General features: G+C 36.5%; 1 protein-coding gene across 1 annotated transcript; it reads right to left on the bottom strand.

Annotated features, from left to right (window-relative positions):
• Positions 1–7512: 7512 nt before the first annotated feature.
• Positions 7513–8138, bottom strand: LOC117150090 (stellate protein CG33238-like; the record flags this gene model as incomplete). The annotated part of the gene is made up of 2 exons (XM_033316931.1): positions 8097–8138; positions 7513–7965 (listed from the first exon to the last, which is right to left on the bottom strand). Coding segments are annotated over exons 1-2 (495 nt in total), but the record flags the coding sequence as incomplete, so codon positions are not given.
• Between the last annotated feature and the right edge of the window lie 4533 nt (positions 8139–12671).

The following is a 12671-nucleotide window of genomic DNA, read 5'->3' as shown; positions in this document are numbered from 1 at the left end:
GAGGAACAAACTGTAGGGGTATAATAAGCCCTCTAATTTAAATAACACAGGAACACAGGATTTAGCCTCTTCAGTTTATTCGGTACTTTTCATTTCCAGCTTTAGCATTCGACTGACTTCCTCTCCGTTAGCGATCTGCATCTATGCTTGTTGCTACAGAGCCGATGTTGCGAAACAGAGAATGCCACCCGAAAGCGAACCATGACTTAATGTTTATACACTTAATGTTTATATACTATGTTGCTATATTACACTTATGTACCTCTAGCCTACTACAATTCGACCATCCTGACATTTAAGATCACCTGATCTTGTCGAAATTTTGAACTTATACTTATTACATTGTTCTTAGTCGCTATTTACTTAAAACATTTTTTTTTTTTTTTTTTTTTATCTTTAATTATACAAATTTACTTTCTACTCCCTATCCAATGTTTAATATTTTGACTACTCCAGACACCTTGATATGGATTGCGCGCCAATTGAAAACCTTCAACATCTTTAATTAAAAACCTATCATTTTTCAATACCTTCTCTATTACATATGGACCCTTATGTTTAGGTATTAGCTTTCTAGCAACTCCTCCTGTACTATCGAAATTCTTAACCATAATGTAATCTCCTACTTTGTACTGCGTACTTTCTTTTTTCTTATTATTATATCTTTTTTCATTATACCTCTGTGCTTTTAATTGCGATTCCGATCCTTTTCTTCTTATTTCTTTCAGGTCTCTAATTTCACTAACATTATCTAACTCTTCTAATTTTTGTCTTAATTCATCAACAACTTTTCCCTTTTGTTCAATTCCAAACAACATCTTGCTGGGAGATTCCGCTACACTTCTTTGTTTGGTATTATTCAGAGAAAATTCTACGTCTTCAATAACTGCATCCCAATGCAATCCCTTTTCAATGTCTGTTAATTTAGCTATCATAGGCCCTACTATTCTATTGACTCTTTCTACCTGTCCATTGGCCTGGGGTGAACCTGTCGCTATCTTTATGTGTTTAATATTATACTCTTCCATACATTTTGCAAAATCTTCGGATGTAAAACAGGTCCCCCTATCTGATACTATAACTTTCGGCCTGTTATATGATCTAAAATAATCCTTTAAAGCTAGAATTACTTCCTTTGTGTTCGTTGTTTTTGTTGCGTATAACCTAACATATTTTGTGAATCCATCTATTATTACAAACAGATGTTTCTTTATTCTACCGTTATCTACCGGTCCATAATGATCGATATGTATTATCTCAAACGGCACATTTCCCTTTGGGATGCTATGCAGCATTCCTTCTTCTTTTCCAGACTTCGGTGAAAATGCCACACATCTCAAACAATTTCCTATATGCCTAACAACTTTTTCTTTCATATTCGAAAACCAATAAGTCTTAACAATAGCATCGATAACCTTATCTCTCCCTAAGTGACCTAATTCATTGTGATATTTATATAAAATTTTTTCTTCCATTTCTTCTGGTACACAAAACAACAATCTTCCACCATAGCCTTCCTATAAAGTACACCATTTCTCATTTCAAAAATTTTATCTTCCGTTTTCTCTAACTTTTTTCTAATATCTTTCAACTTTTCATCTTTTGCTTGACAAATAATTAAATTATCTTCAAAACTATTAGTTTCTATCACTAATATGTTCGTATTTCTGCTCAATGCATCCACATGCTGCATATGCTTTCCTGCTTTATGAACTAACTCAAAATCGTACTCTAATAGTTCTAATGCCCACCTTGCAATCCTAGGATTTAATTCTACTCTATTTAACGTTAGAGTTAATGCGTTGCAATCCGTAACAATTTTAAATCTCTTTCCCTGTACATAGATTCTAAATCTTCTTAATGCATACAGGATGGCCAATGTTTCAAGTTCAAAACTATGATATTTGGCCTCATCCTTTGTTGTGGCTTTCGAGTAATAAAATATAGGGTGCCATTTCATATCCTCTTTCTTTTGCAATAACACTGCACCAAAGCCTTGTGCACTTGCATCTGTATGTAACTCTATTTCATCCTTATAACAATATAACCCTAACACTGGAGCTTCCACTAACTTTTTCTTAAGTGTCTCAAAACATTCTAACTCTTTTTCTTCAAACGAAAATTCTTTGTCTTTCTTCAATAAGTCATATAAAGGTTTTGCTATCGTTGAAAAACCCTTAATGAATCTTCTAAAATATGAACACAATCCTAAAAAGCTTCTGACATCATGCACCTTATCTGGTACTGGAAAATCTCTAATTGCTTCTATTCCCTTGTTATTGGCCTGTATTCCCTTACTTGTTATTAAAAATCCTAAATATTGTACACTCGATTGCAGAAACTCACATTTATCCATTCTCAGCTCTAATTTGTTCCTCGTCAACCTGTCAAAAACTTCCCTAAGTACTTCCATATGTTCCTTAATTCCTTTGCTAGCTATCATAATGTCATCCATATATATAATAACTTTATCCTGCCTTATCATATCCTCGAAAATTCTATTAATAAATCTCTGAAAGACCGCCGGTGCATTTTTCAGCCCCATTGGCATCCTTAAAAATTCAAACTGTCCCAAAGGCGTCATAAAAGATGTATATTTCATCGATTCCTTATTAACAAAAACATGAAAGTAGCCATGTTTAAGATCTAACTTCGAGAATATCGTTTTATTTACTAATCTATCCAACAAATCATCAATCAATGGTAAAGGATAATTATCTTTGACCATTGTTTTGTTAAGTTTTCTGTAATCAACACATAATCTTAGGTCTCCTGTTTTCTTTTTCACTAATACTATCGGAGATGCATACTCTGAATCACTCGGTTTAATAATTCCGCTTTTTAGATACTCATCTAAGATAATCTGCAGCTTTTCTTTTTCAGTATATGCTAATCTTCTAGGAGAACAACTAACGGTTTCGGGTCATTTAATCTTAATTGTATTTCACACCGAATCTCCGGTTCATTCGGTCTTTCTTTATTAACATAACAGTTTTCTACCAACTCAATAAATTGACATTTCATATTATGATCCACCTGATCACCTATTTTGTAATCAATTGAGTCATCTATTACATTAATTTCAAGCATTTCCCTCTCCGCTGTGCTTATTTCAGCATTGACAGCTTTCTCTAATTTATTTTTAACCTTGTCACTAATCATTTGACTTTTACTACTACCTTGACTAACATTATCGCTAACTGTTTTACTATTGTTGTACATATTTGTTTCTTCTAGCATTTTATCGCTTTTCTTGTTACATCGACTTCCAATTTTATCCACTGTAATAATTTTCAAGGTGTCCAGATTCAAGCATAAGTTGCATGCTTCCATAAAGTCTCTTCCCAATACTACATCATGACTCATAGACTCGTTTGCCACTATTATTAAATTAAAGTGTATTTTATTCAAATTTTTCATAACGTAACACAATATTTTTCCATATGTTTTCAAGGAACTTTTGTTTAATCCGTAAAATGAACTTAAAACTGGTACTTCAATAACATCTTTAGGTACTTTACTAATTTTGATAAACGAAATGGGGCTTCCCGTGTCTATGAGGCATGCTGTAATAAATTTTGATTTAGAATTGTTCATAAAATTAATTTCAAAATATCTTACGTAATTGTTTTCATCCCCATTCTTGTTTTTCAGGCACTTTGCTGCAAAGTGCCCCATCTCACCACAGGCATAGCATGACCCTTTTTCGCGGTTTGGCTTCCTGCACTCTTTGGCCCAGTGTCCCTTCGAATTGCAATTGAAACAACGCAAGAGTGTGCTGTTATTATTGTTCACCGATGCCACCTTCTTGTCTGCTTCATACATTTTCGGTAGTTTCACTTCCGCAAATGCCAACTTTATGTGCTGGATATCTTCAAAGCATTGGATACGGGCTTGGTTACGTAGCATTTCATTCGGAATACCTTCAATGAGGAGCGCCACCAATTCTTCATCATCCATTTTTATTCCATGTGCAAGCATCACCTTATCGTCTGCATAAGCAACAAAGCTTTCGCCCGCTGTCCATTTTCGTTCCTCAAATTTTCGCCTTGCTTCTAACTTCGACTTCCTCTCACCAAACATTGATATAAGCTCAGCCGACAACTGCTCTGTTGGTAGCAATACACGTTCTGGATCTGCATGCAACCACATGCATGCTTTTCCTTTTATCTTACTGACGATCAAAATCTTTATATACGGTTCATGTATTCCATAAACGCTGGCTATATTTTTCACCTGTAGGATCCATTTGCGTGCACTTGTATCTCCCGAAAATTCATTTACTGCATCGGTTGTCATACGCAATAATAAATCCATATTTAGGGGTATAATAAGCCCTCTAATTTAAATAACACAGGAACACAGGATTTAGCCTCTTCAGTTTATTCGGTACTTTTCATTTCCAGCTTTAGCATTCGACTGACTTCCTCTCCGTTAGCGATCTGCATCTATGCTTGTTGCTACAGAGCCGATGTTGCGAAACAGAGAGAATGCCACCCGAAAGCGAACCATGACTTAATGTTTATACACTTAATGTTTATATACTATGTTGCTATATTACACTTATGTACCTCTAGCCTACTACAAAACTGATTCAGCTGCTGTTGTTCTTGTTCTGGCTATAAGATTTTATTGTGATTTGCTATTTTTTCCATAGGAAAAACCTAGTTACTCACGGGCTCGACATGTTGCCAGTTCACTCGTATGAAAAATAATAAAAAGTACAGTGCGAAATGACAAGGCCTACTATGCCATAATGATATCTATGTATCAGTTGGGCCGCAACCATTAATCGGCCGAAGACTGAATGGCCTTTACAAAAATCTCAAACTCGTCAAAGCGGCAAGCACAGCGTTTTTATATTATTTTATAAATAGTAACCAAAGGAAAATGTTTAACATTAAATTCATTAATAAACTTATAACTCAGTTATATTAAATAAAATACAATTTATTTATAAATATTTTTATAATGTAATGACAAAGTATTAGATCTTTAATCAACTATACATAACATTCTGAACTGGGATCATTTCAAAAAATTCTGATCAAAATACCGATTATTTGTTTACAGAAAATGATTTTCATTATATCATTCAAAAATCATTTTCAATCAAATTATTCATTTTTTTCAAAAAATCAATGTATACGATTGTTAATATTTTCGAGCGAAGAGCGCTACAGCGAACAGCTCTTTTCTACGCATACAGTGATAGCAGACAACTGTATGTGTGCACACGTATGCTCATGCATTGTAAATTTGACAAAAAATTCCCTTCACCTTGGAAGTTGGTAGACTTTAAATCTATATTATTTTTGATCAATTGGCACCATGTGAAAAATTCTAGTTTTTCATTGCCTTAACGTTATTCTTATTTAAATAAAATAGTAATAATATAGTATTAAACTTGTGTATTAAATAGTAATAGCCGAATCATAATATCACGAAAAAATTTCAAAAATGAATTTATATTAGAATATTTGTCATTAGAGTATTCAGCTTGCGTGTGAAAAATTAATAAGGCAATGATTGTTGAGTGCTTGTGTCCGCACTTCGTGCCTCAAGATATGACTCTTGCAACAAACTTTTCATATTTATATTTATTTATTTCTATTTTCTAAATTTTTATTACTTAAATTTTTAATACTTTGGAAAACTAAAGGCACCATCTGATCTTTTTTTAATATTTGTAAAATACGCATTTGAAATATTTTTAAAAATCAACATACGTACATATATATTACACAATTAATTATCGTCATAAATATAAATATGTACCATAAAGGACAGCTAATTCGAGCGGCGATCTTAACATACGAATTTAAAAAACTTTAAAATTATAATACTCAGGGCGTGAATTATTAATTTTAATTGTTTTCATTATATTGCCAAAACTCCATATATGTAGATTCGTTTCTTCGATCAGAATTGATTTCGACCCGAAAATCGTCTTTCAGCACAAGTACGCACACATACACACGATCTCGTCTATTGTTTTTACTCACACGAGCAAGCAAATTCTATTTTTAGATTTCTTACGCTCTCAGCGTAAGCGAGCGGACAGAGAGCAATTTTGGCCGTCACTCTCTTAGCTTGTCGACTATCTTAGCTAGGTTTGTGGTGGGGTCGTCCGCGAAGCTTTTCTGTAAATATGGGTTGGAATCGCCTGGCGATGGTGTGTTTTCGTCAATGATTCTTGGCTTAAAGCTAGTCGCTTCTGAATGGCCGTGTCATGGGAGGAGAAACGTGGTCTTCTGTCGTTCAAGTTTTGCCGAAAAGGATTTAGCATCGCCTTTCTGGCGGCCTCCTGGCGAGCTTCACCGATTGACATGCTCAGGATTGCTGAGCTGTTCGGCAGACGAGGGGTATTATTGCGTGGAGGGGGGCCTTGTCGTCTATAAATGTTATTTGTTGCGTCTTTAATTGTCCTTATGTTGTTTATGTCAATGTTGCTTGCCGCCAGAAACCGCCTTGTACGCACTAATATGCTCTCCAGAGCAGTTTTTATTTAGCTTGGTGCAGCAGGAGGACAGATGATCGCCAGTGCATTTCATGCATCTTGGCGGCCTCATGCATAAATTTTTGGCATGCCTGAAGCCCTGGCATCTGTAGCACTGGACCGGATCCCGTGTCCTTTCAATATCCACCCGTTGCCCACCTTTTGTTTGAGTGAGATAATTTTGTCATGACTGCCGTCTTGGCCATGACGATTATAATCTCAACTGACTTGCAGCTTTGGGCTAGGCACGTAGGCGGGCTTTTTCGATAGCTCAAAGGCACGGCGGATGATCGATATGCCAGTAATTTTCCGGCCAGCCTTTTTGGCGGGCTTATCGGCTAGTATCTTTTTTCTCCGCCAGCTGGCTATCGGGCAAAAATACTAGAATTGTTCAAGTTAGTATTTTTGGGATTCTAGTATTTTTCCCGCCAGTTACTCGCGTTTGTCAGTGTCAATGGCATTTCGGGAAACTGGTTTCTCCTCTCCCACGCGAAAACGAAGCAGAAAACTCGCGTGTTATTTCTTATTGTAATAATTGTGCTTACTGTTCCTGCGCATTGCCTATAGTAATCCTGATTCTGCTTTCAGTGGTGCTGGTAACGTCGTTGCTGTGGAGATGCCGCTATGCAGCAAGCATTGGCCAGCCTGGCCCGTGAACTTTGGTGCACGCATAACCTTTTGTGAAGGGAAGGAAAAACATGCGCCGCAGTCCGCGTCGTCAATAGAAAAGGCTTAGGTTTGTCGTGTGTGTTGGAGTGGGTACAAGCTGACTGATATATAGGACAACCATTTCTGCTCTCCCTCGTGTGGGAGAGATTATTCATTGGGACTTGTTGACCGAGGATCCGATATTCTTGGGCGAGGACTCAGGCGATTCGAGCTTCATCAAGGCCGTCTCGTAAAAACCGGAAGCCAAATAGACTGCAAATGCAAGCGCTTTGTGTAGAAAAAAACCAGGACTAAATTCGGAGAATTACTTACCGGTGGACGTCCAGGGGCGGCTGTGGTCTCAAGTTCGGCCGCTGCGCGAAGAAGTTGTGCGAGAAGCTGGTCCCGAACATTGCTCCGTCCAGCTGTTTATCGGATCGCAGCTCGTAAAAGTCGTTACAGCGAGGGCAGAAGATTTTCACGTTGGACTTGCCACACACGTCGCTGGGGCCCACAGGAAGGGTTTTCTGCCTACAGGAGAGCTTTGGACACACTTCGAAGTCCCCTCTCTCATACTTTTGGCGCATATCATCCGCGCCTCTCTCCGACATGATGTATCGGGCGGGGATCATGCCGTACCACTTCTCCTCATCGCCGAAGACCCAGTCCAAGGAACTGTCGAACACCGGATTCAGGATCACTTGCAGTGTCTCGGTGAAGTACTCCAGGCCCATCTGGTTGAACGTCTCCTGAATGTAGTCGATGGGCACGCGGCAGAGGAACTCGTTGCCCTTGATCCAGATGCTGTTGTTGTTGTTCTGGCTACAAGATTTTACTGTGATTTGCTATTTTTCCATAGGAAAAACCTAGTTACTCACGGGCTCGACATGTTGCCAGTTCACTCGTATGAAAAATAATAAAAAGTACAGTGCGAAATGACAAGGCCTACTATGCCATAATGACATCTATGTATCAGTTGTGCCGCAACCATTAATCGGCCGAGGACTGAATGGCCTTTACAAAAATCTCAAACTCGTCAAAGCGGCAAGCACAGCGTTTTTATATTATTTTATAAATAGTATCCAAAGGAAAATGTTTAACATTAAATTCATTAATAAACTTATAACTCAGTTATATCAAATAAAATACAATTTATTAATATTTTTTCAAATTTTTTCTTAGTCTAGTAATGACAAAGTATTCGATCTTTCATCAACTATACATAACATTCTGAATTGGGATCATTTCAAAAAATTCTGATCAAAATACCGATTATTTGCTTACAGAAAATGATTTTCATTATATCATTCGAAAATCATTTTCAATCAAATTATTCATTTTTTTCAAAAATTCAATGTATACGATTGTAAATATTTTCGAGCGAAGAGCGCTACAGCGAACAGCTCTTTTCTACGCATACAGTGATAGCAGACAACTGTATGTGTGCACACGTATGCTCATGCATTGTAAATTTGACAAAAAATTCCCTTCACCTTAGAAGTTCGTAGACTTTAAATCTATATTATTTTTGATCAATTGGCACCATGTGAAAAATTCTAGTTTTGCATTGCCTTAACGTTATTCTTGTTTAAATAAAATAGTAATAATATAGTAATTAACTTGTGTATTAAATAGTAATAGCCGAATCATAATATCACGAAAAAATTTCAAAAATGAATTTATATTATTATATTTGTCATTAGAGTATTCAGCTTGCGTGTGAAAAATTAATAAGGCAATGATTGTTGAGTGCTTGTGTCCGCACTTCGTGCCTCAAGACTTGCAAGAAACTTTTCATATTTTTATTTATTTTTATTTTCTAAATTTTTATTACTTAAATTTTTTAATACTTTGGAAAACTAAAGGCACCATATGATCTTTTTTTAATATTTGTAAAATACGCATTTGAAATATTTTTAAAAATAATAAAAAACAAATGTGTATAAAAAAATTTAACTAAATTTAAATTAATTAAATTAATTTTAATTTTAAATTTAAATTTAATAAAATTTATGATCAACAGCATTAAGTGCACAAATAAAAGTAGTGCTTTCTCATTATGGTTTTATGTAAATAATGAATGTTATATGTACATGTCGCATTACGAATGTATTTTGACCACTGTACGTGTCTGTCACATTATTAACATGGTTAGACCACTGCGCTTGCAAGACGCAGCTGGGCAATGAGTTTGGTATATTGTGAGGTCATTCTTAGAATTTGACTACAACGTAGAATATGACTGGCGCCAAAAAACCGTTACGAGTGAGGCGACGGCGTTGTCGCGCTGTCGCCAAGTGTAGTCCAGCTAGGGTGTGTAAAGGATAGATCGATGCGTAGAAAATACGATCAGTTGCATACAGACGATCGCGCACGCCGGTTGGAATTCGCTTCACTCGAAATGTTTATTTGCCAATATGGAAGATCAGGCTCAAGAAAATGCCAACGCTGCGACATCAGAAGTGGGATCTGCTTTGCCTGCAAATATCACCGATGCATACCTGGCAGCATTACAAGTGCAAAACAACAACCTATTGGAGATCATCAAAAATATGCAGACACCAAAGGCATCGGCAACTGATGAAAAGGGAAAACATATAACTCTCCCAAAGTTTCATCCTGAGGGAGCTGGTGCAGATGCCTCAGCTTGGTGTAAAACAGTGGATCTCATTTTTGCTGATAAAATGCCCGAAGGTAGCAGCCTGATGATAACTTTAAGTAAGGCGCTAGAGGTATAGAAAATGCGAGCGAATGGCGCATGTGGATTTTCTCTGTCGAAATCCAGTGCTTGAACAACAGAAAGGTAATGAATAAGATTTCAGAGTTACGAATCAATTTGACCGAGGTATCTGATAACTGGTTTGTTTCAGAACAACAGCGAGATACTGAGATACAAGATATATTTGTAAAGTTAAAGAATAATGAGTTACGTTATTATGCATCTTGGATGGGAAAAGACGCTGGTGTAGTATGTGCCTATGCAATATTAAGAACAATTAAATAAAATAGCATATTAACATATGGCAGCACTTTGTTGCTATGTTTATGTTTATGTTTATGCACGCAGTAAGGCCACACACACACTTGAAGGCCACACAGTATAAGTGCATTGCCCACTCGAAGGCCACAAAGTATAAGTGCATGGTCAGCATTCCCACGCCGACCAAATGCATATTACATACGTACATACTTAGCTCGCTCTCCCGATAAGCCTAGATATATAAGATATACATAAGAACGCCGCTCCGCAGAACCATATCTGCCTACTCTAAAATCAAAAGAAGAAATTGAATAAATATAAGTCAGCCCGGCTGCATTCAACTTAAAACGGACTTGTGTTCTTATTTGGAGTTCATCATTACATGGCGACCGTGACAGCTGGTGAAGACAAAGGAATACTGGACTGGAAGAAGACCCATCACCAAGGAATAATTAAATGGAACTGCAAAAACCAAGGAAAAATCTGAGTGAGTAGAGTTCTATTGAGTATGGGCAAACACCGTGGCGGTTTGAAAACTAAGCTGAATAAACGTATAGCCCACGTAAGGTGGCTAATATACGGTCAGCAAACGCCACCGGTTTGGTCGAAAGCTCTAAAGCTACATGCAGAGCTAGACCACTTGCTGCAATATCAGCATGAATTAAAGACCCATAAACTCGAGAAAACTCACTCAGATAATATTAAAAATATACCCACAATTAATGAAGTTCCAAAATACCAGGCATGTCCAGCACCAGCATTAACAAAACCGAAGAAGTCCTGCCCCCCTGGCTGCGAAGGAATCTGGAGTCCTCACTGCTTGGGGACTTGTGAGCAGCCATCGACATCGTCAGCGGCCAAACAATAGACAGCAGCGAGGGAGTGTCAGCGTGCCACCCCCGGCGACGCCCAGCTGACACCTGATGAGCATCAGCAGCAGCAGAACGTTAAATATATAATAAATATAAAATATAAATATAAGAAAATTGTAAGAAATATTGTAAAACGGAGCATATACTATTATGCCCTGTTAACCCAATATGGCCCGTGAAGCCATAGCTAGAATCAGGCAGGCAACAATGTAAAATACAACTTTTTATTCTCTTGCGAAAATTAAAAAAAAATTTTATAAATAAAAAAAATTCCATACATAAATGTCTATAGAGACAAATGGAATAAGTAAAACTAAAAATATAAATATATATATAGAAGATTCTTTGCCAAAATATAAAATTAGTATACCCAAAATGGGTCTAATAGACACTAAAACTGTGGGCTCTACAGCCAATGTCATAAAAAGTCCAAAATGCAGATTTGTTCTGGATAACCATAATACTAATTGTAATCGCACTAATTATGGTATCCAATGCATTAATAAAAATATACAAATTGCATAACAAGTGTCTTAAGAAACGATACCGTAGCACTGCTAACGGTAATAGATAATATTTAAGGAAGATCTTGGAGAGAATCAATTACGAATGAAAATATGAGAAAAATTTTATGAAAAAAAATAATAAATAAAAATAAACGTAATATTGAATTTATCTAAAAAAAAAAATACAAATGCATAAATTAGAAGATATGAGTATACCACAGCATGGACTGGGAAAAGCTTGTTGATCAGATAAAAAATCCAAATGAAAACTTCAGAAAATCTTATAAATGCTTTACGCAAAACAGATCAATACAAGCTGTAACAATTAATAAGAATGCCAAAGTCCTGGTAAATAGTTATAATGAAGTCAGAGAGCTGATCCAACAAAATAGAAAGAATTTGGACAGCAAACAGTGTGCTAAAGCTTTGGAATTACTGGTGACACTAAGAGAAAAATTAATATTCATAAAAAATAAATTCAGTCTCCAGATAGAAATTCCAACCATAGTAAACACACCGCTAAGAATAAATTTGGATGAAGATAGCACTAACTCTGACGAAAAAGATAGGACTAGAGTCAAAGAAGATATTAAAGAGGAAGATCTTCACGATCTAACTTTACCAGCAAAATTAATGCTGAGGGACGAGGATAAAACGAACAACGCAGCTGACTCCGAAAATAAAGTAACCATGGCAGAACAAGTAGCAGCCATTAGGTCGTACTTCAAGGAAGTCGCTTGCACTGTGCCAGAATTTGATGGACAAAAGATCCATTTACAAAGATTCATTAAGGCAATTAAATTGGTAGACCTAGCTAAAGGACCATATGAAGACATTGCAGTTGAGGTCATTAAGTCAAAAATAGTTGGCACAACTTTGAACTCAGTTGAAAATGAAACGGCGACCCCGGCAATTATAAACAAATTGCAGAAAGTAGTCGTAGGTGAAACATCCAGTAATGTCAAGGCAAAACTAGCAACAGTTCAGCAAAGAGGTAAAACTGCAATGCAATTTACCGCTGAAGTTGATAGGCTGAGAAAGCTACTAGAAGCTTCCTTTATCGATGAGGGTATACCTCTCGAACATGCCACTGGTCTAAGCACTAAAGAGGCAATAGACACAATGATAAATCGTGCTGAGCACGAAAGTATAAAAACAGTACTGGA

This window comes from Drosophila mauritiana, unplaced genomic scaffold, assembly GCF_004382145.1.
Source record: "Drosophila mauritiana strain mau12 unplaced genomic scaffold, ASM438214v1 Y_31, whole genome shotgun sequence".
Lineage (NCBI taxonomy): Eukaryota > Metazoa > Arthropoda > Insecta > Diptera > Drosophilidae > Drosophila > Drosophila mauritiana.
This window is presented reverse-complemented; position numbering and strand designations above follow the sequence as displayed.